The sequence below is a fragment of the Orcinus orca genome, chromosome 4, assembly GCF_937001465.1.
Source record: "Orcinus orca chromosome 4, mOrcOrc1.1, whole genome shotgun sequence".
Classification (NCBI taxonomy): domain Eukaryota; kingdom Metazoa; phylum Chordata; class Mammalia; order Artiodactyla; family Delphinidae; genus Orcinus; species Orcinus orca.
Window position 1 is genome coordinate 86603604 of NC_064562.1, and position 24343 is coordinate 86627946.

General features: G+C 34.2%; 1 protein-coding gene across 5 annotated transcripts; it reads right to left on the bottom strand.

Annotated features, from left to right (window-relative positions):
- Positions 1–2407: 2407 nt before the first annotated feature.
- On the bottom strand, positions 2408–24024 carry GUF1 (GTP binding elongation factor GUF1). Of its 5 annotated transcripts, none has more exons than XM_004268309.3 (17): positions 23655–24024; positions 21486–21597; positions 21189–21337; positions 20827–20907; positions 19844–19921; positions 18126–18209; positions 14692–14756; positions 13979–14182; positions 12365–12504; positions 11120–11243; positions 10637–10769; positions 9677–9820; positions 8606–8739; positions 5752–5853; positions 4763–4882; positions 3419–3455; positions 2408–2583 (listed from the first exon to the last, which is right to left on the bottom strand). In XM_004268309.3, exons 1-17 carry the CDS (start codon positions 23817–23819, stop codon positions 2446–2448), a joined length of 2010 nt encoding a protein of 669 aa, XP_004268357.2. In that variant the 5' UTR covers positions 23820–24024; the 3' UTR covers positions 2408–2445. The 5 variants fall into 5 exon arrangements, with proteins under 5 accessions (XP_004268357.2, XP_049565411.1, XP_033281388.2 ...); XM_049709454.1 differs by lacking the exon at positions 23655–24024 and adding an exon at positions 23057–23076; XM_033425497.2 differs by lacking the exon at positions 3419–3455.
- Positions 24025–24343: the final 319 nt, after the last annotated feature.

Genomic DNA, 24343 nt, shown 5'->3' on the forward strand with positions numbered 1-24343 from the left:
GTTATCTAAATTTTATTTCCAACAGTGAAATTGAACACATACATCTGAAAGATTCTAACAATTAACAGTAGCTATGAGCTTGCGTTTACTTTTTATTTGTTGTCATTATGCAATTAGATTTAAATTAAAAGACAATGTCTCTGCCTATAATTCTTAGTTCTGCTCCTTGGGGAGTAAAATATGCTTCCTTTTCTCTGCATATATTGCTTTCTGTAAGTCCACCTAGTAGAAGCATCACTTACATACCTGCTCATTGCCTATGTGATTGAAATGTATTTACAGCTAAGTTCCTTAAAACATTTAAATAGCAAATTTAGAAATAAATAGGACTGTTAAGATAAAATATGCTGCCTTAATTCTAGATAATGAACTTCTAATAGCCTTAAGTATTATACATGGTTTTTGAACAGGAAGTGAAATCAGTATTATCTCCCAGTCCCACACCTGGTAATAAAGTATTGGTTAGTGCAAACTACCTTAGAAGGTCATATAGTTTAGTGAAAAAGCTAAAGATTGGTGCACGGTTCAGCTGTTATTTCTGTGCTTTAAATGTGCTTGCTGAAACAGTCCAAAATCTCCTTTCCATCACTGCCCTGTAAGTTCGAAGTCCATATACTCAAGGTCCACAGCAAACTGCGTTCCTGCTACTTTAACTCCCTAACTCAGGAGCTAAGCTGCAGTTAAGCAAAAAACTAAGTCTATTGAAGATATTTCCACAAGAGGCAATAAAGCATGGTAGCTAAGAATTGGGGTTTGGAGAAAGAAACCACTGTTTGAATCCCAGCTGTCAAGAGCTGTGATGATGTTGGACAATACTGATACATAAGTGTGAGCTTCTTCCCCTGTGAAATGGGATGGTAATGGTGCCTGTACCTCCATTGCCATGTAGTTTGAATGAGGGAATTGTCTATAGAGCTTAGCACAGTGGCTGTCACATATTAAACTCAATAAACGGTGGCTATTCTAATACTAATAGTTTACATTATTTTAACGTACACAAAAATCTTAGTAATATAAGGCCCTCTGGGGGATACACAACTCTCAATCATGTTTAGGAAAGTGGCCAGGGGAGAGAACTTAAGAGTATGCTAAAAAATCTGGAAAATACTTTTTGTACTACTATTACAAGTAAACTTTCCTAAAAAGTCAGAGGTTAAAGGGGAAAAAAAAGTATCCAAACTGTAAGCATACTAATAAGACACAAATACTAAATAGTAGACACACCATACATACTATGTGCCAGGTACCAACTTGTAACTTTCCCCTGGCAATAATGGTAGAACATCTTGTCTTAGAAATGACATTAAAATGCTTTTCTAGTTTCAAAAATACTGCCATTTTCTAAAATATTGATACTTTGGTCATGAGATCTCATAAGCCACAGGTTATGTAACCCCCATACACAATTTTAGGTAAATCCCCACTATCTGAATTTATAATTATCTCATAATATAACAACCTTGTATAAAATTTATCACTGATAGTCTTATCCCTAGAAGACATTAACCTCATTCAATTCATTCAAAGTAAAGGACAAAAATCAATGGCTAAATTATTTTATCTTACTGTAATACAGTCTGCCCTCTGGTTTGTTTATTGACTTGAGTAGACACGCTTTGAAAGTAACACAACTGTTTACTGGCTATGTGACCTTAAGTTATTTACTCAGTCTCCTCAATTATGAAATCTAGGCAATCATTATTAAACTGTCATTAATAACAGCTGCTGCTAATATCAAACATCTATCACTTTGCACAAATGCATTTTAATTCTCAGAATAAGACAGCCCCTATCATTTTAATTTATATGCATATGTAAACTGTCTAGTTTCAAAGTAACATTTGTAAAAATTTTATGAAAAACTACAGCACATGTCTAGATGCTGTTATTTGAATATTGAATAACAGATTCATATATATCTAAATATATCCATCTAACAAGTTGATACTTGAGGTGATTATGAAAATATTGTATCTTGGGCTTGAAAATAGATAGAATCTTAAGTACGGGGCCTTTTAGTGTGAGTAAAGAATATGCTTGAAAAATTAAGATTCACTGAGCACTGACTAGGTGTCATGCAGTCTTCTGAATACTGTAAACATATTTAATCTTCACAGCCTATGGAGGTAAGTAATAGTATAATCCTGATTTTACTAAAGAGTAAACACACAAAGAGAGGGTAATTTGGCCAACGTCACTTTGCCTAGTGAGTGGTGGAACAGAAATTTGAAACCAGGCAATATGGCTTCAGAATCTATGCTCTTATCCACCCATGACTCTCTTTCGAAGAAAAGCCAAGAGGTTATTTAAAACTGAAAACCTGGAAAGTAACAAGCAAATTTTATAATTTTCATTCTGTTGTGTTCAACATATTATAAATTACAAAGAAAAAATAAAAGATACACAATTTTTAATTTATGAAAATTCCTTATATTTTCCCACCAATTATTTATCAGATTGTGTTTTCAGAACTTTTATAAAAGCATCTTTTGGAACTTCAACATTGCCAACTTTCCTTAGTTTTTTCTTTCCTTCTGCTTGTCTCTTCAAAAGTTTCATTTTTCGGGTAATATCACCACCATACTGAAAAACATTTTTAAAAACTACAAGTCCAAATCACTCCACAGAAAAATAATCCTACAATTACCAAGAGACATCAATACAATTACAAAAACTTTACAATTATTATCCATGAAGTAGACACCTGCAAAGTGTCTTCCTAAGGGTAACTTCCAAAGTTACGCCCAAGCAGATCCTAATTTTACTGTCTTCTCAAAAGAATAAAGGCTTTATTTATTTATTTGTTTTTGGAAGAAGATGAAGATCCTCAAGGAAACCCAGTACAACATTATGCATGTCAAGGAAAAGTTATCCATCTCCTTACTGATTCAAGGGCTTGAAATTTTAGATTTAGCTGTAGTCTAATACAGAGACTCACATAGGCTTAAATGTGTCAGTCCCTATGCTAAGGATTTAGAAAAAGCATTTATCATTTAATTCTCATAATAACTTAATCTTTTTTTTTTTAATAGACGAAACAGCAAACTTGGCAAAGTAATGCAGGAGAGATGGATTTCAATTTCAGTTTCAACTCCCATTGTAAGACATAGTTATTGTCTTCAAAATCTGTCCTTATAAATTAAAACAATAAAACATTATCCTGATCATAACTATTATAAAAATGTTCTTAGATAGTTGCACATAAGGAAAATTTTAAAAATAAGATGGGAAAATGTGATCAAAATGAGTATGCTATTATTAAAGTCAAGCTGAAATTTACCTATTTAAAAAGAAAACATGGAGATGAGATAAAAGGTATTATAAAAACCAACAGTGGAAACCAATGTATTTATACCCCCTCTGATTCTAAACTTATAAAATAGGTATATTACAAAATAGAACACATGTAGATACGTACGCATTTTGCCAAAACATTTTTCCTATAGGCTTTCACACTGTAAACGAGAAAGTTCTGTATAAGTACATAACTTATACTATTTAAAAGTACTTATTTTCAAAATCAATCTCCCCTTCAGTAAACATATTGAGATCAGGTCACGCCTATATAAAATTGCCGTAAGCAAATAATTAGATAGCTTAAATGCTCTTGTATTTATTTTCATGTATTTGGAATAAAATAGAAAATTAATTCAACATGAATATCAACACAAACTTTGTTAAGAATAAAAAAAGGTCAAGGCTTGTGGGCAGTCTTGAAGAGGTCAAATTTAAGCATGGTATGAGCTTGATTACAACAATTATAAAAGGTCATTTCCAGCTCAACCTAAAAATACTACTACTACTACCACTACCAAAAAATCTAAAAGGGTTATTATCTCATTACTAACTCTACCGAATGTGGGTCAAGAGTGACTAGGAATATAAAGAACGATATATTTTACAAAACCCATTTCAGGGAAAACAAAATAATTTTAATACAGTCATTTAAGGAGCAATAAACTAATCTATTTCTATAATGTATCTGAGAAATTTGGAGGATCAAAATTTGAAAATAGCTCCACTTTTTTGTATTCCATAAGAAGGTATAAAAGTCTTCTTTAAGGTATTCTCTACCTCAGCACATTTATGTTTGAATGATTATTTGCTAACTGTTTTAAATTGCATTTTCCTGGATGTTCCCCTATTATAAATAAACTTCACTCTGCCTAATCTCTGGGCATTTATGAAACACAAAATAACTAAAGCAAAATGGTGTTAGGAAATGAAATTCACTGCAAACAGAGGCTTACAATTTATCCCAAGACTACTGCAAACCCCTGAAGCCTAACATCATACCAGCATTCCTCTCTCACCTTTACAATTTACAACCTGACTGGCTCTGGGGAAGTGATATTAAATGCTTCAAGTAAAAATCATAATTTAGTTTTGTCTCTTGCAAGAATTACCTCCAACACCTTTTTAATTCCAGTTCCTATTAGTTTATAATCTACTTAAAGAGATAAAACCATAAAAACTTTATAGAAATTCATTAACTATGAAATTCAGTGGGGTCACTGAATAAAATAAATGGAAATAAAACTCCTCACAGCATATATATTAATAACTAAATAATTATCACCCAAAAGTGTCGTATAAGTAATTCAAAGTAATAGTCATCACTTTAGTAGAATTAAGAGATTAATGTATCTATAAGTAGGAATAAAGTTTAGGACAATGTTAAGTTTTTTAATATTCTTTCATTTTCTATGTATATCACTGCTAAAACCAACCAGTGTTGGTTGAAAAATGAATTTCAACTCACGTTTCTCTTGCAATGATTTTGCTTCCAACAGCAGCTTGAATTGCTATCTCAAACAGCTGCCTAGGAAGAGAATCCTTCAGACGTTCACATATGGCTTTACCAGCAGAGTATGCTTTGTCTCTGAGATAGAAAAAATGCAGTTATTCACATATCCTAAATAAGAATATTTAAAGTAGCTTTCTAGTTAATATGCATAGTCAATGTAAAGGCTATTAAGGAGATACAAATGGAACTTGTTTAACATAAGCATCACTTAATCTCTGAATCGTATATGACCTTTCTGATTGCAAAACTAACAATTACAGAAAATCTAGCAAAACATACATTAGAGAATAAAAACCATCCTTGACGGGCTTCCCTCACCCATAGAATACCACTGTAAAACATTCTAGAATGTTTGTTAAACATATATCCATCCTTGTAGTTATTTTTCTGCATACATATTTATATTTAATTGTTTTTTACAGTTTGGTTCATAGTGTTTATGATATATTCTACTTTTTTACTTAATAGACATTTTATACATCACCAAATATTACTCTACAATATAATTTTAATGGCTTAATAGATTTATTATATGGGTGCCCCATAATTTATCTTAACCAATCCACTATTCCTTGAACATACAGGGGATTTCATTTTTCATTATTATAAAAGTTTTAATGAAAATAAGAAACTTTTTGTTCTCAATTCTAAATTTATCATAGTTTAAAAAACATTTTCTTTTACTTTGTCTCATGTGGTAAGGGAAACATTTCTTTCCATGACACTACTATTTTTGGCTATTGTAATTCTGTTCTCCTTTTAACAGTTTGGAAAGAGAAGCATGGAAAAAGAATGGAAGGAAAAACTAGTACATGGAAATTTAATTACCTTTAATTAAGTTTTCAAAATGTAGCTGTCAAATAAAAATGAGCAACCAATAATTAAATGAAAACGTCAAAAAGTGGGTACTTTCACATTCTGTGCTTAGTTTCTATTCAACTTACTTGTGTACAACAGTTACTAGCTCTTCTACAATATTTCCATTCAGTAGAATATCCATTTTTACAAGTTCTGCAGTCTGGTAGCCTGCATCTTCGTAGTCAAAACTAACAAGGAAAAGTGATAGATAAACATTATATTTCCCAAGAGACTACATTTTTTTTCTTTTCAAAATATCTTTTTTCTACCTCCTGCCATATCCTTCCCAACAGATCTAACTTTCAAACAAAATGTTACATATAAATTTCAGATGAACTGATCTACATGACCACGGTAAGGAACAAACGTCCTCATCTTTTTACATGTATGAAATCAGGTACAAAAATCAAGGGGAACATGCTCTACTAAAGGAAGGGGAAAAAACTGTGAAGCCAGGCTAAGAAAATGGATCACTGAAAGAAAATGTCACCTACCCAATGTTCCCTCCTAGCAGCTGGCTGGCTGTAGACAACAGTACATTCTAGTGAGTCATTCTCAGACTCATGAGTTGGGTTTCTTTCTAGTTTTCTATTACCAGTTAAATAAATGCTATGACAGTGCTAAGCAGCCGTTAATAAATGAGACTTCTGGACTTCATATATGGCTCTTCAGTGTGAACCTTCACAGGGCTTTTTTGAAAATGAAATGAGTTAATACACGTAAAGCACTTGAACAGCCTAGTACATAAAAAGTGTTAAGAACAGAGCCTAGCTGAGCACAATATGCATTTAGTGTCAACTATTTCTATTAACGATATGGTCAAAAGCTTAAAGTGCTAATCAAAACAGGTTTAACTTACAAAACTGATGTCTTATGAGAAAGAAAATTTCAATTATGCTTTCATGTCTTTGCAATTATGGACGAGAACATGTGTATTCCTCCTGCCTTAATTTTATTTTATTTAATTTTGCGGTACACAGGCCTCTCACTGTTGTGGCCTCTCCCGGTGCAGAGCACAGGCTCCGGACGCGCAGGCTCAGTGGCCATGGCTCACGGGCCTAGCTTCTCCGCAGCATGTGGGATCTTCCCCGACCGGGGCATGAACCCGTGTCCCCCGCATCGGCAAGTGGACTCTCAACCACTGCGCCACCAGGGAAGCCCCTGCCTTAATTTTAAAACAAACCGGTGCCTAGAGTTGCAAATGTTTGGCTTCGAAAGGTTTTCAGCAGGAAGGTCACTAAGTGACACTAATACTCTCTAAAACCCGATTACTGTCTAAAGTGTTGCTAAAATCCTTTCTTTTTTCAACAAACATCATTAATCATATACTATATAAAGGTACCATGTTAAGTACTATGCAGAATAAGAGGAGATAAGACATAGACTTAGTCCCTAGACTTTCCACCTTGTTTACAGCTTTATAATTTTCTATGCTCCAAAATCTTAGAATTTCAATTTTTTAGAACATGAAAAATTATCCACATGTATTTTTGAACATAAGAATTACCTTAATTTTGGAAGCTGGAATTATTTTTACATAGTTCAAAATAAACCATGTTCTCTCACTTAATGTGAAATATATTTAATTTTCCATGCTAAAAGATTTTTAAGACCACTTAACTCAGAAAGTCGTACCCAAATGCAAACTAGAATTCACAGACTTTTGTTAAAAGTGTTATAAACACTTAGTAATCATTCTTTAAATTATAGTAATTGTTTAACAACTTACTGCCTCAATTCAGTTTATTTTAAATTACATTGCTACTTATTTGCTCAAGCTCTTGTCTGAAAGAAGACATAGGAAAAAAATTCGGTGACGTATTAGAAAAAATAAATTCTCAATACAAATAAAGAAGATTCCTTTGTATCAAGAGTTATGCTGACTCTCTTCACTGAAAAGCTCATTTCACAAAGTAAACTTCCAGGTCACTGTAGCATGTTCTTCAAAATGTTGGGATCTTTCTTTGAATGTTAATTTTAAGTATGAATGTACATTCATGCATGTTTTACAGATGTGAACATTCACTTTTCCATCAACTTCCCCATTATATTTTACATTTCCTTTATATCCTAGTATATGCTATCTAGTAATGTAGGATTTTAGGACACTAAGGGCACCTAGAGTTATTTGCCTTAACAAAAAATACTCCCACAATGCTTATACTCTTTCTTCAGTTTTACCAGGCTGTTCCTCCATGTACTTTTATGGGATAAGATAATGGTTTTCATGATGCAGACCACTTATTCCTGAGAAGACCAAGTTATTGAAGTGTTCACAAATACAGGGGCACACCTAGCATTTTTTACAGACTAAATATGTGCTTCTATTTTCCAAATGTACACAGATGCTCCTAGGATTACATAACATACAAATACATTTTAAAAGTGTCACTGAGGTCATAGTAGCTTTTTCAAATTATTATAATTTTTAATCGAAATACAGGAGTACAACTCCTCTCATGAACAGGGCACTAAAATTTTTGCCATTAAGAGAGGAGTAATAGGGGCTTCCCTGGTGACGCAGTGGTTGAGAGTCCGCCTGCTGATGCAGGGGACACGGGTTTGTGCCCCGGTCCGGGAGGATTCCACATGCCGCGGAGTGGCTGGGCCCGTGAGCCATGGCCACTGAGCCTGCGCGTCCGGAGCTTGTGCTCCGCACCGGGAGAGGCCACAACAGTGAGAGGCCCGCGTACCGCAAAAAAAAAAAAAAAGAAAGGAGTAATAGTTTGATGAATCAAAGAAATTCATTCTTCCATTAAGCAAATTACAAGTACTCTGTAACACCTATAAGCTTGCTCCAAGCTTTTCTAACCTTACAGTGTGATTCTCAACCATCTTCAAGATCACTGAGATTAAATAAGTGGAGTATTAGTAAACACTTGCTGGTCAATATTTCATAAAAAATTGTCTAAGTATCAGAGTTTCCCATTAAATTTTTACCTAGCATATCCAGAAGACAGAGATTTCAAAGAATCATAAAAATCCACCACAATTTCATTCAAAGGGAAGAGATATTTAAGCATTATTCTATTTTGATCAATATACATCATATTCTTCTGAACTGCTCTTCGAGCCTGAAAAGGGAATAAAAAATGTATTGAATGATAACCTAATCAAATAATGGTTTATTTAATGGATATAGGAAGATGTCAATTATCAACTTTAAAGAATGGGCAAAACGAAGGAATATTTTTTTAATGATCTAGTAAAAACATCTGACCAATATTTATAATACAGGAAGAACCATTTTGTATCTCAATTACAATATATTTGCTACCAAAGCTTTTAATCCTTTGTCTTTATCAAACTACTTTGTCTTTTTTCATTATACAGTATTTCATTTAACAATAAATCAAATTAGCTACAGATAAAGTCAAAGTTCTAATTTCTTATTTTACAAATAAAAGAAATTTAGGCCCAGAGAAATTAAGCGACTAAAGTTAAATTTTTTTGTGACAAGACAATTAAAATTCAAGTCCACTAGTCATTTGAGAGTTCTTTTCAATATATGTCAGAATATTTCAAATACGTACTTTTTAAGGACTATGATTATATCAAATTTGTGGATTAAATCATTTATTACAATGTGGCAAGAACTAAAGCAAACTGAGGAATACCTTCCAAACAAAGGTCTCTAAAGTATTATAATTATCTTTCAAATGATACTCAATTTCAAATACTCAAAAAGGCGAAAGGAAATTATACTTTACTCAAGTTAAAAGGCCATCAAATTCCTTTCCTTTAGGCTAAAATATCAATTCAATAAACTAACACAGATGATCAAAACTTCTGGCTCTATTTTCTTATTTAAAAATCAAAATACTGTAATTATATATATGTATATCTACATGTATAAATAGGTAAAATATATAAAGATATAGATCTTTATGAAAATTTCTTTTGTTAAATTCAACGTGCACTGCCGAGAGAAACAATTCAAAACCTAAGCTGGGTACCACTGTTTGAGAAGACTAAAGTTTACTTTTGTATCAAACAGTATTACATTTATACCTGGCAAAGCATCATTATTTTTCCAGTATATTCATCTGGTGTGATAATGGTGCCCAAAACAATAGGCTCCAAATATTCTGTTACTTTTGACTTATCAGGGAATTGTGCAGGATTGATGATTGTAATTTCCTTTTCTCTGTATTCCTAAAAATAAGAAAAATCACCAATAGTTAAAAAGAAATCTTAATAATTACAATGTTTTAAAATTTGTTATTTATAATATATATTAGAATTTACTGTTACTGAATGTGTTGGAATAAACACAAAAGAATTCTTAAAGGTTAGAATATTATCTTAACACACTTTAGATTAAAAACTCTCCAACTGTAATCTTTAACATTAATAACCATCATTAATATATTCTGGTTATTGACGTTTACTAAAACACATTGTGTACACCACTTAGAAAAATATGATGGAAGGATACATTTTAATCTGCTCCTTATAAGGCAGTGTAAGTAGTTTCCCAAGTTAATTTTGTTGGAAAATATTTACAGATGCCAGTTAATATTTGTTTAAAATGAATAGATTGCCACTTAGACTGAATACAATATTGTCTCTACTGTTAACTTGAAATCTAAATTTCCTACCACCACGTAGGACAGAATGCTTTACTTTTCATAAGATGAATTACTTATGACCGAAATTATACTCTTAATCTTTGTGCTGAATTTTGAACAGTATTTTCAGAACTAACTCTACTTTTTACCCTTAGTAACAGACTAGTATTGATAATGTGGACGTTTTATCAGGTTAAGAAAAATACTGCATAAATTAGTTCTCAAGTAACTTCTCCATCATAAGGTAATTCAACTTTTATTACTATTAATCAAGAAATATTTAGTTTTAATAGCTATTCAGCTACTGGTGTACTAAAATATTTCTCTTGTATTCTGCACACACATACACACCCACATACATTTATTGAGTTTTCCTTTGTATGCTGACTCACAACAGTACCTTTATCAATTTTGCTGATGAAAGAACAGCTTTATATGGAACAGTAGGTGTTGTCAAAATAACAGAAGCATTATATTCTTGCTCAAGTCGCTGGTTGAAAACTTCCATATGCAAAAGTCCAAGAAATCCTAACCTGGGGGAGAAAAAGCCAAACTCCAAAATGTTTATGTCCCACGGGCTGTATTTTCTTTGATGAATATACTGCTACTTTGTGGGGGAGGAGTGGAATCAAAAGAGTCATTCAATCTATCACATCATAATTAAATGCTAGCATAAATTCATTAAATAAGATAAAATCTTCCATTGGTAAAATAGCTTTAAAACTTACCCACAGAATATGAATCCACAGTGAGAAATAGGCAGACATTGTTTAGTTCATTTTACACTAATATGAACTTATCTTCAGAAATGTTAAAGAGCAATACACCATTTAAACTTTACTTTTCAATAAAAATGGAACACTACAACATAACTGAATCTTACCTCCAGCCAGCACCTAGGGCAAGGCTACTATCCCGATGAACTGTCACACTGGAATCATTTAGAGTCAGTTTTTCTATAGCACTCTTCAGGTTATTATATTCAGATTGGTCTATAGGGTACATTCCTGGGGACACAATGATTTCTAATTATCACGTGTGAAACGCTGCCTAGAAAAGCTAATATGCACTGCTGCCAAGTTCAAAATTAATCGCTTAGCTTTTAAATTACTTTCTGTATTTCACTGACCAAAATACTGGTTTGCTAAGAAAACTATAAATATTAAGTTAAATCGGCTTCAAAGTATTTTGCAAGTTTCATAAACGTTGAATTTACCACTAGATTCACACTCAAAGTGATGTTTTTGCTTTTGCAAAAAATACAGAGAAAACAAAAAAGAACCATGGGAATTAAGCCTATCAGGAAAATACATTGTGTTTATTTTAAGAAACAAAAGTGCAAGACATCCACAACCACAAATGAAATTCCATGAGCAGATAAAAAGCAGAGGTAGAAATGAAAACAAGAACTACTGATTCGTCAGATTCTCTTTCACCTCAAACCCAAGTCCTCACCTCTTAAGTTCTTCAAAATCCAGATGACTGACTTTGTCTTAACAGGGGCAGGGAGAGTTAAACAACATTTATAATTCCCAATGAGAAATACAAAAGCGAGAAAACAAGGAATGGATACCCGGTACAGAGTAACCAGATGACCTTCAATCAGGTCTTCCTTTTTCAAATGTATGTAATATAATGCAGAAATAAGAGGTTCTGAAGTTATGCACACATGAGGTGACACTCTTCTCTGCCATGCCTACACTAGTATAATACAGTATTAAAGAAAGGCCAGCTAAGGGGAAGGCAGTCAGTAAATGTCCACTGATAATCAGGAATAAAAACATCCTAATTAGGAAAGTATTTCAAACACAATGACCTACTCTCTAGTGAAACAAGAAGGAAGTTCATATTACTGTGCTCTTCCAATATATCAGAGGGCTTGTTTAAAAGGTTAATTTTTAAGAAGTCCTAAAAAAATTTAGGAAATTATCTCCCACATAAAGTTTCACCATACATATGCAATTAACTGCTATGTAAATAGCACGCCCACAAAAAAAAAAATTAAGAAAAACAGAGTAACTGTTATTTTAACAGGAATTAGCTGCTCTTTAAAATGAGTATTTCTAATAAATTTTATTTCAATTTAGAGTAAACTGGCCCTTATCCTTTGAATATGTGCGCTCCTCACCTGCAAATACCATTGGCTTCGCTGATTTAAACCCAGGCAAGGGTTCCACTGGTTGTTTATGTAAATATAATGTATCTCCTATTTGTGCTTCAGTGACATCTTTCATCCCAGCAATCAGATAGCCCACCTGTCCTGCATATCTAAATAAAATTATTATATGGAAATATTTACTGTTTTCATGTTTCATGTGCACACTCACAATCAGCTCTACTCTTCTAGGAAATGATCACACTTTCCAAACAAAACCTCATCAAACTGAAACTAAGTGCTACATATCAATTCTCAACTCTAAGAATCGTCAGCAAAAGAACATCCCATGCCTTACAATCCATTACCAAGGACCTCTGCAATACAATAAGCCTAGGGACCTTCTTAATGACTCTGCCCACCCCTGCATATTAAACAACAGTGAAACTGATAAATGCAGAAACATAAAACGCTCCTTGTAATATCTGTTTTATTAGTGAATTATATTACAAATGTCCTTTAAAAAAGAAAAGAAAAATTTTAACCAAGCAAAAAAATGTGAACTCTCAACAAATCTGATTATCTGTTTCATGTGCCTCTTGCAGGAAGAGCAAATCCAAGATTTCAGAGTTGTAGCTTTTTTTTTTTTTTAAAGCAAACTTCCTAAATGATAATTTCCATTTAGGATGAGGTACAAAAATCTTTACTAAAGATGCAGTAATTGTCAATATATATGCGACACAATATAGACAGACTTTGCATAGCACAGGGAATTATAGCCATTATCTTGCAATAACTCTTAATGTATAATCTATAAAAATACTGAACCATAATGCTGTATGCCTGAAACTAATATAATACTGTAAATCAACTATACTTAAATAAGAATATAGACAGATTTTAGAAATATTTGAGAAAATTACAATAGACTTTATGACTTTCAATTACCTAAAAAAATGACAAAATAGTGCAGTTTTAGACATACAACATTAAACTATCAATTGTGGCCTATATAGTCACCTGGTTCATATCCTGAATTTGACAAATGATGAAACAAAGACCTTAGAAAACTATGTGCCCAAGGTAATCTATCTTAGTATCTGGGGTACTAATGGAATAGGCACTCAATAAATATTTGTTTTATAAGTGAACTCAGAACTCAGTTTTATAATGTACACTACCTTGCTAACCTCAAACACCATAAATTCTTGTTAATCAAAGTTTTACCATGAATTCCACACTAAAGAAAACAATTATCGAATTTTCTTCACTATTTTATGTTGAAAAATCTAATTACAAAAAAATTAAAAGTCAAAAATTGATACCCAGTATGGACATGGATATGGATGAGAGAATTATCTCTTCCACTGTCTCATCAAGTACATCAATGTTGGACCCAGTCTGCAACCAGAATATAAAATTAGTTGTGGCTAGTCAAAAGGAATAAAAAAATACATCAAATCCCTACTGTCCCTCACACATGAGATTCTTTTTCAAAGAGGATTCACTATGTAGTTGCATTCAATAATCAGGTTTTGTTTTTTTTCTAAGTTATCAAATTGGGATCATTCTAAGCGCACCAAGTTAAGAAAGGCTGTGACAGAAACACATACAAGTGTCTTTTAATTACTAATGCAGATTACTTACAGTTTGTGAGTTGGCTGCTCATTAGGATTCAGAACTCCTACTTCGTTAACTTCATATGTCTTTTGAGTATGCGCAGATACAATTTTATCTCCTTTGGAAATCACTCCATCAAATAATGCTACATTGGCAATCACACCCCTATACTGGTCAAAGGTGGAGTCAAATACCAAAGCTCTCAAGGGATTTTTGCGATGCACTTTAGGACTATTAAAAATAAGTAAAGAACACTAATAAATTAAATTTAAATAATAAATAAATTAAAATCTTAATATAACACCTTTTTAACTCAAATATTATGCTTAATTTATTCTAGTACAGTTGATTAACTGACAGCTAAAATAAAAGGACGTTTCTATAAGGTATAATGCCTATATTAGTTTTAATTCGACCTCAAGTTTTAAATACATTTTAAATGACTGTTTTTAAATTACTTATGAAACTGATTAAATATATTTGTTCAGGATTAAGAAAAAACAATAATTACCAATGTATTCAAGTCTATTGCAATAATTGTTAAGAGATCTCTATCATCCTTTTTTCTTTTATTTTTCTATACTGTATTTGCCTTCTATATGTTACTAAAAATAAATTAAAAATTTATTCTCACTGACTGCAAAGAGTACATTTGCCATAGCTACTAAGCTAAAATAGCAGATCAAACTGATGGACCTTGTACTGTTAAACAAATAGTATAAAAAGAGCAAAATACATACGGGGGTATTCTTTTGATGACTGCCTGAAGAACACTTTCAACATTCGTTCCAAGTTTAGCAGAAATCTAAAAATATGTATGTGAAACAAACACTGAAAAAGTTAAGACTTCACTTTTCTATCCTTGTGACTGAGCTTTATAATTAGAAGGGAAAAAGAACTCTAAAATTTATCAATTTGCTTGAAGAACTTGGTAAAAGGAAGCACAAAGCATATAACATATCAACAACTGCCCTTCCATTACAGTTAGGTGATTCTCTGGTATTAAATTACAAAAGCATTCTGATTATGGTATTGAAAGAACAGTGGACTAAGAGTTCAAAAAAATCTGGGTTATAATCATCACTCCACATGTAATAAATGACTTCAAACAATACACATTTCTTTAAGCTTCAAATTCTTCATCTGATAAATGAACTGATTTTTCATATTTTACCTAAACCTCAAGGTTGCTGTGTGAATAAGCAGTATTTGTGGATATCATACAGGTAGGGCATACTGTAGGGCATATTATTACTATTGTTCTCACACTGAAAATACAGGTCAAAAGACTCAAAACACATGTGCATTTGACTCACCTTTGTCATTACCAGTAATTGAACTTATCTCTGAAATCTTTATTTCAAACCCAATTCCATGAATACTTCCTCTTACCCTTTAAAGTCCCTCTAGATCAGAGTTTCTCAACTCGACACTAAGGACATTTTGGGCTGGATAATTCTTTGTTTGGGGGGCTGTTCTATGAACTGTAAGATGCTTAACAGTATCCATGGATTCTCATCTACCCACAAGATGCCAGTAGCATCCATCCCCCAGTGTGACAACAAAAAAGGACTTCAGACATTGCCAAATGTTTCCTAGGGGCAAAACTACCCCCTAATGAGAACCACTGCTTTAGACTCTAGTACATTCTTTGCAACAATCCTTTAAGATCACAACCTCTAATCCACTGAATAGGCTACTTTTTTTTTTCATTATCCATTCACCCCCCTGCCTCTTTTCACAGCTGAGACTCCAAGGGTCAACTGTTTGTGATCACTCTGTTTAACTACTTTTTATTCTCTATCCTAAGCAGTTGGTAAAACCTCAACTGTGACTGCATCCAACTATGTGCCTTTTCTATGCCTATAATCAGAACAGCTTAACATTGCTGGAGAAAAGTCAAGTAACTGGTCTGGTTGGTTTCTGTAAGTTCATGACCACAGATCTCAATGTGCAGTTAACATTTCCTGGTAGTCCCAGGACACATCCCTTACTAAATTCACATTGTCGCTCATTAAGATAATTCACACCACCTTCCTTTTCAATCTACACATTTTCCCTATGGCCAATTCACTCTCAGATACGGTTGCCTCTTACTTCATTTAAGGAAACAGAAAACATCAAAAACTCCTTTACCCAAACATACAAATCCATCTGCACCTGTGTACACAACCTCTTTGCCTTCTCTCTTGTTACAATCTATATTCTCACCTCTCTGAAAACTCAATCCTTGCATCCTCCTCTTCTGAATCCTACTCTCTAATACTTCTCAAATTCTTACTCAAAACCCCCTACAAATTGATAATAATGTAGTGTAGTCTGGCTTCTAGGACCTCTTTTTCTACCTACACTTCCTCCCTAGGAAACGGCATCCATTTCTGTGGCCTCAATACTACATACATGCTAGAGACTTTTAAATATCTTCGACTCAGCCCTCTCCACAAATGCCAGAATTGTAGATTTATGCAATATCTCTACTTGGATGTCTAACAGACATTTCAAACCCACTATGTCCAAAACAGAGCTTTTCATTTTCCCACTATGTCTGTTCCTCCCCGAGTCCTCTCCATATTAACAAATACCAGTACTCAACCAGTTGCTCAAATCCAAACCCTCGATTCTTTATTTCACTTCCTTACACGTAACACACCAGCAAAATCTACAGTATCCACAAAATACACATCAAATTTGCCCACTTCTTCAACATCAGCAGCACATACTTAGCCACCACCATTTTGCACCTGGGCTACTACTACAAGCTGGTTTCCCCATATCTCCTCTTACCCTTTTTTAATCCATTCTCTATAAGGCAACCTGAATGATCAGCTTATTTTCCTCTCTTGCTTTAAAATTCTTTCATTATCTTAAAAATTTTAAACCCTTTAGCACAGCAAGAGTCCCAGAATGACTTGATTCCCACCTAACCTACAAAGCCGTTTCATCTAACTTGCCTTCTTTCTGTTCCTTAAACATGCCAAACCTTGCCAAACATGCCAAGCCTTTACACTTGCTCCTTCCTCTTCCAGAAATGCATTTCTCCCAACTCTTCATTTCTTCAAGTCTCAGTTCATCAGAGAAGAATTCCCTAAGTTACTCTGCATCACAGCTCCTCTCTGAGAAAAAGACTTTTTTCATTGTTAAGTATGGTAATTCCACCTGGAACAATACACTCCGTTAATGTATTTCCTTGATAACATATGTCTCATTCAATAATTACTATACTTACTTCTCTTTTTACTTATTCAGTGAGTGCCTCCCCAAGCAGAATATAAACACGAGACAGAGGTCTTGCCTGTACTGTTCACTGCTATTATCCCTAGCTGGCACACACCAAATTAAGTATATGAATGAATTTTGTAAATATTTATTAAAATCTGAACAGTTAATTATACTTCAATATAACATAATCCAAGTCATGATACCATAATTTCAGAACTGCCTTACAATGAGGTCCCTCTTCATAATAAAAACCATTAAATTCTACGTATATATCCAAGAAAAAAAATTATTGCTTTTTCTCGTTATTACCAAGTTTATATAATCATCCAATGTGTTAAAATTAAAAAAAAAACAAAAAAACCCACTTCATCAGCTGAAACTTGCTTTTTCAAAACTCAAACAAGATTGAAAGTGGAAGCTAAACATTCTATTACTGCACTGACAGACTTACTACACAAGCATGTAGCACAGCACAGTTCAGTGATGGCTATTTAACACCCAAAGCACCATTTAAAAGGTAAATTTAAAAATTCAAATTTAAAATAGTATCAACTTTGATATAAATAAAATCTATTTCCAAGAATGATATGTACATATGCCTTAAAATTAGTCTGACCCTGCTCTTCAAAGAGAATATTTCCATAGAGGCAAAATGGCATACAAGAAATAATACTATAAAGAGTTGCAGGAGGCCTACATTTTAGTCCTGGCACATTAGCTAACTAGGTCTATAACCTTAAGAAAGTGATAAAATCTTTGACTCTTAGTCTTTTCAACTGTATCATAAGAGTAATTTCTATCTGTCCTAACCATATAATAGGGATTTTTGGCAAAGATCAAATGAAATATCAGTAAAAAGAACTTTGTAGAACTGTAAGATAATAATATACTTAGGCCAATTACCTGAGATTTTTGAAAGTAAAACCAAGTCTTCTAAAAAAAAAGAGTATTTTACCTTAATACATTCATCACTTGGAATATCAAACACCTTTTCAATTTGTTTTTCAACGCTTTCAGGATCAGCATTCTTCAGATCTATCTTAAAAAGAAAAATTCATTATGTCTTAATATAATTAAATTAAAATGTATTATTTATTAGTGGTATTTGGAGATAGATAAAAGCATACCTGCTTTTAAGCTAACTGACCCCTTTATGATTTTATTTTCAAAAGTATTAAAATAAGAATAATCTAGAAAAAGGCAATATAATTTTAACAAGCATGGCCACTGAAAATAGGCAGACAGCAGAGCAAGCATGAAACTGAGGCAGTTAGCTATTCAAGGCAGAAGAGTTCAGTAACACCATGTAAACCGATTTTATAAGTTAGATATAACTTATAAAAACAAACTGTCTTACCTATAAGCAACCTTGCTTCTTTTAAACCTAACTTCAATATCAAAAAATAAAACTGAATGCCATGCAGATTTTTAATTAAGACTCTTAATTTATTAATTTTAAAATATAAAAGTAAGCTTTATCAACACTGCTCAATTTAGCACTTAACTGTTAAGTGTCCTGTGTTACACTATTTCATCCTAGTTCATAAGGTCCTTTTCTTTTCCTTTATATGGTTTAGTCCAACACTATTGTGCCTGCCCTGCCCTTTACTACAGAAACAGCCCCCCATCACTCCATGTAAGTCAGGGAGACCATCTTCTCAACTACATGCCAGGGTATAGGAGCTTGAGCTGCAATTTTATCATATGCAATTCAAAGAAATAAATCCCACCAATATACAACTGACCCTTGAATAACAAGAGTTTCAACAGCACAGGTCCACTTGTGTGCAGATTTTTTTTCAATAAATATGTAAAAATACACTTGTAGAACATCATGTGCAAGACTTGTATTGAGTGGATAGCCTATCCCTAGCAAAGGCATAAGATGAGTGATATTTAACATAAAATTAATAATGTGTTGCTTTTCTTACTGTTTTATAACTTTGCTTTCAAAGAATTACATTACCATACAGTATGCCTCTCATAACTGGAGAAACTGCATATCAGCCTATAATTATATATAAGCATATTTTTTTAAAATGTAGCAATGTTTCCAATACTGTTATAAATGTGACTGTAATACTGTATGCCATAAAAACTTTATAAGGATTCATTCATTAGTGTATATGCTAGGTTTCCATGAAGCAATCACATACAGTATCATACCATAAAGCAATCATATTTCTGCTTCATTATCAATGTGTGAATCATTATACCTGCAAATGAATATGAAGTTCTTTTTCACATTATGTTTTAATTTTTTGATGTCTGGTGTCAGTAATACATATAACATCTACGGTGTTTTGTATCACCTAAGACAATATTGATGTAAGTACTGAGAGATGATTCACCTTATAAACAGATGACATAAACTTAGGGTATTGATAAATAGAGTACTGTAAATATATTTTCTCCTCCTTATGATTTTCTTAGCATTTTATTTTCTTTAGCTTACTTTATTGTAAGAATATAGTATACAATACATATAACTACATATAACATACAAAGTATGCATTAAGAGACTGTTTAAGCTACTGGTAAGGCTTTGGTCAACAGTAGGCCATTAGTAGTTAAGTTTGTGGGGAGTCAAAACTTACACGCAGATTTTTGACTTTTCCTTTATATAGTTTACAAAGTAAAATAATAAATAGCACTGTTGTGCTAACAAATTACCTTGTTTATGACTGGAATTACCGATAGCTGCCCTTCAAAAGCAAGAAAGAAGTTTGCTACAGTTTGGGCTTGAACACCCTGGAAATAACAAGACACAAGACACTAAGATGATCATTCCACCATTTATGGCAAAAGTTGTAATTCAAGACCATTCCACACATCCTCATCAAAAGCAAAGGTACAAGGCAAACTATGGTATCTATACTTCCATGCATCTGGATCATTCCCTGTGAAAATTTCTTTCAGTTCATGAAATGTTTTTTAGAGGGCACTGTATTAGGCTTTGGAGACAAAGTAGTAAAACACAGATCCTTAAAGACCTCTAAGCCTCCCAAAGGACTCTTGTGACACATTTTGTAAAGCCCAGTATATGTATGTAAGGTAGAGACTGACTCTCCCTGACAGGCTCAGGGAAGATTTAACACAACAACAAAAAAATCTTTGGGTTTTGAATGAAGAGTCTGTGAGAAACTGAAACATATCAAAAGCTTACTTTAAATAGTATATCATAGCTATTATATTCTCATCTCAATATGTTATTATGGTTATATTTATACCAGAGAACTTGGTAATGTTATTGACATGTTTCTTTAAACCTAACACTTCCCAAATTATTACCTTAAAAACACCCCAAATGACCTCAAAAATAAAGATTTATTTTCAAGTTCTGCTAAAAAATTGAAACCTCAGATTAAGAACTGCTTAAAATTGAGATTTTTTTGGTAGGATGTATATATAACATGACATACTTCAAAAATCTCTTGAACAATTTCTCTTAACATTTTTAAAAGAATGAACTAGTCAACTTCACAGACAACTTTAGTGTAATAAAACTTCAAATTAACAGGACCAAAACATAACTTTAAGTAATAAAATAAATCTTATTTTCTTCAAACACAAAAATTCTATTTCCCAAAGCATTTTAAGGAAAACCCTGGAACAACCAAGTAGCATATCACATCATATAAAATTAAAGTACCTACCTCATTTGCATCCACCACAAGTAAAACACCCTGGCAAGCTGAGAGTGACCTGGATACTTCATAACTAAAATCAACATGGCCCTGAGAAACAAAAAATATTAATGCCTCTAAGTGTTGGAGTTTAAATGTTTCTTAGGGAGGGGCACTATGGTAAATATATTGACTCCACTGGATAAAAAGTTAATAGGTTTCTTTTTTAGCCTGTGCTTGTGAAACAACTGACACTAACATAAGAACACTGAGAAAACAAAAAGCAAAGTGAGGTGTTTAATGTTCAGTTCAAAACCTGAAAAAAGGATTTGTTTGCAGTATTAATACAAGGCTGACTTTAACAATAGAGAAAAAATTGATATTAAATTTACCGGTGTATCGATGAGATTTAAAAGGTACTGCTTTCCTTCATAATCATAGAAGAGAGACGCTGTCTGTGCTTTAACAGTGATTCCTCTTTCTCGTTCCACTTGCAATTTATCAAGAACTTGTTTATTATTTTTTGTTTTATCAATTGCCCCTATAAATACAAATGTTTATTGATATTTCTGAGCTTTTAAAAAGAGACAATACTGCATATACAATTAAAACCAAACTTTTAAAAAGCATGGTAAAATTATCAATTATTCATTGCCATTAATTAGGTATAGAATATAAAATGAAAATACCTGTTAGTTCCAGGAGCCTGTCTGCTAAAGTACTTTTGCCATGATCCACATGTGCAATGATACTGAAATTTCTAGTGTTTTCAACAGAGAATCTAGACATATCAATTTTTTCCTAGAAAGGGGAGAGACATATTACATTTATGAGTATAAATTGTGCACAATATGAAACAAGTATACTAAATTAAAGAATGTTCTTTTAGTCTTCTTAGAACAATTTCATTTATAGCATTTATATTGTTTATATTATTCCTCTAACAGTAAAGAGACATATGGCTAAAGTCGTATTACAAGCAATGGATTACAACAGGACCATCAAAAACATTGGTTTCACTGTCAAAGGTGACCATATAGCTAAATAAAAGTCTCATAATATTTCCATCACTCGAGGGCCAATGAGGAACTGAATGTACTTTCATGAATGGAGAACACAAGATACGTAGAACTCCTCTACAGCCTTAGAGCAGCGGTCCCCAACCTTTTTCGCACCAGGGACCGGTTTCATGGAAGACAATTGTTCCATGGATGGGGGGCAGGGGGAGGTTCAGGCAGCCATGCGAGTGATGGGGAGCGATGCGCGGCGGCAGATGAAGCTTCCCCCCTGCTGGACCTCACCTCCTGCTGTGCGGCCCGGTTCCTAACAGGCCTCAGACCAATGCTACCACTGCCTTGGAGCACCTGGTCTAACAAAATCTCTTGAAACAAAAAAGCTACAGAGAAGCTGAAAGAATAAAAGGAAAAGTTTTCGCCCCGATCACACATTTAATCAACAGTCTACTTAAAAATCTGTGCTCCTAGTAGAGCCTTCAGAAGTTTAATTTAGATGATTTTGTTATTTGACAACTTCTTTGGAGAGAGAGAAGGAAAAAATATGACCACATCAGGGAAAAAAGCCTCTTTTTTTATCACTTTAATTCTTAAAATATTTTGAAAAGTTAACTTCTGATTTTTAGTTGCATACACCTTTACTGTTTTACTAAGACTCACTGCAAATTGCTAAAAACTGGTATTTAAGCAGATATGTCAGTTTTTTGTACTCAAAACATTTCATTTTTCCAATCAAATTTTTATCTCCTAACCAGCAAAAAAAAGTGAAATTACAATGAAATACACAACTCTCGTGAGCTTAAGTTTCCTTTTTTTTGTAAGTGCTCCAATACAAGGCGCACAATAAGACTGCAACTACACCTGAAAGGAATTCTGCAAAAAAAACTAAACCTGATTTGTTTGCCCCGTGGATTCCCCCCGCCCCCACCATTCAATTCAAAAGATATACAGTCCTGCACCATTTTTAAGATCTGGGAATTGCAACATAAATCCATTTTACATTCCACAGGCATTTTAGGAAAGGGTAAAACCGAATAATTATAGTCTTTTTTATCCGCAGTTACTCACAACTTGCATTCAGTTACTTTACTGCCTAAACTGTTATCTCTTCACAGTTATCAGACAGTACAGTTTTTAAGAGTCGCTGGAGCCCCACCTCCTCCAACCACAGGAATAGTCAGAACTGCACAAGCCTGCTCCGGCTGAGGCTAAACGAAATAATAAAACAAACAGAAGCTAAGGCATACCCAGCACTCCTTACAGTCTAGGTACTGGGCTAAAAGGTCTGTGCCTTACACCGCGCAAGCCTCACAAACAGCCATTCGGAGTTTTATGAGCATCTCATTCAACAACGTTAGAAACAGTCACAGGAAGGTCAGGTAACTTGCCCAAGTCCCATGGCTAAAAAGTTGCACGAAAATGGAACGAGCAGCTTCCCCAGCAGGTTTTTTAAATTAAATACATGCTGAGACCAGCACCTCGCATAAACAATAAAAGAGTTCTGATATCACCAATGAGGAAAGTTAAGGCATGACTTGCCCAAGGTCACACTGGTGAGCAATGGAGTCAGAAACCCGAGCGGAGCCCGCGCCCTTCTCAGAAGCGCAGCCTGCGTTCACAGGTAGTCCTAGGAAGGCCGACACATTCCCAAATTCCCAAATTACTTATAAGTAATTTAATATGGATGTTGGTGTATAATTTTTATCTTCATAAAATGGGCGAAGGCATTAGGATTAGAAGTGTTTAAACTGAAAAAGTATCCAAACCCAACAAGTACAACAGTAGCAAAATAAGCCCCCTCCCAAGTTTTAAAACTTGGCTGACGAGAAACTCAGAGGCGGTCACCTTGCGGTCCGCAGAGCTGTAGCTCCTGTCCGGAGTCTTGGACTCGGCTGCAGCTCCCCGGGTCGGCGCGGGGCGAGGCCCGGGCAGCGCGCGACGCGCCGCCCGGGTGGCCCAAGCCGCCAGCGCGCGTCTGCGCCAGCAGCCCTGACCCGCAAGCGTCCACATCCCCCCGCGCAACAGAATCGTCAGGAGAGGGTCCCGAGACGCGACGGCGCCATCACCCCCGGCTCCGTTTCCTCCAAGACGCCCCCGCTAGGAGCTGAAAGACAGGATTCAAACACACTTTCGGAAGCAGGGAGGAAGACTTAAGCTGCGAACCACGGCCCAACTAAAGGCCCCGGCAGGACGCCCAAGACGCTTGGCGACTCGCTGACGTCCGGACGTCGCATGACGTCTTGACGTCAGCGTGCCTCCGCGCGGAGGTCTAAGGAGGTCACGTGAGGGAAGCTCTGGCGGGCAGTGTTAGCAGTTCTCTTAGCGAAACCTTGGGGGTTAACCTACCAAGTGGTAAAGTACGAGAGTAACTTTTAAAATCTGGAAGCTGAGGTGTATTCTCCATGTTATCTGCGGTATCGCTAGTATTGAAGTGCATCCGAATGGAAACGGGCAGTAAAATTTATTGCAATAATGTATCCTAGGAAAGTTTGGGCCAGAAGTGAAGGAGGAAAAAAATTACATCCTGAAAGCCC

Bases quoted from the DNA above. Each gene is read 5' to 3' on its own strand.
- GUF1 (XM_004268309.3), bottom strand. From the start codon at position 23,819: ATGTGGACGCTTGCGGGTCAGGGCTGCTGGCGCAGACGCGCGCTGGCG. The intron at 18,210-19,843 runs GTAATTTGTTAG...TTTCTTTTTAAG, and splicing joins TAATTCCAGTCATAAACAAG to ATAGATCTGAAGAATGCTGA. The intron at 14,757-18,125 runs GTAAAATACTCT...ACATATTTTTAG, and splicing joins CAAGTGATGAATGTATTAAG to ATTTCTGCTAAACTTGGAAC.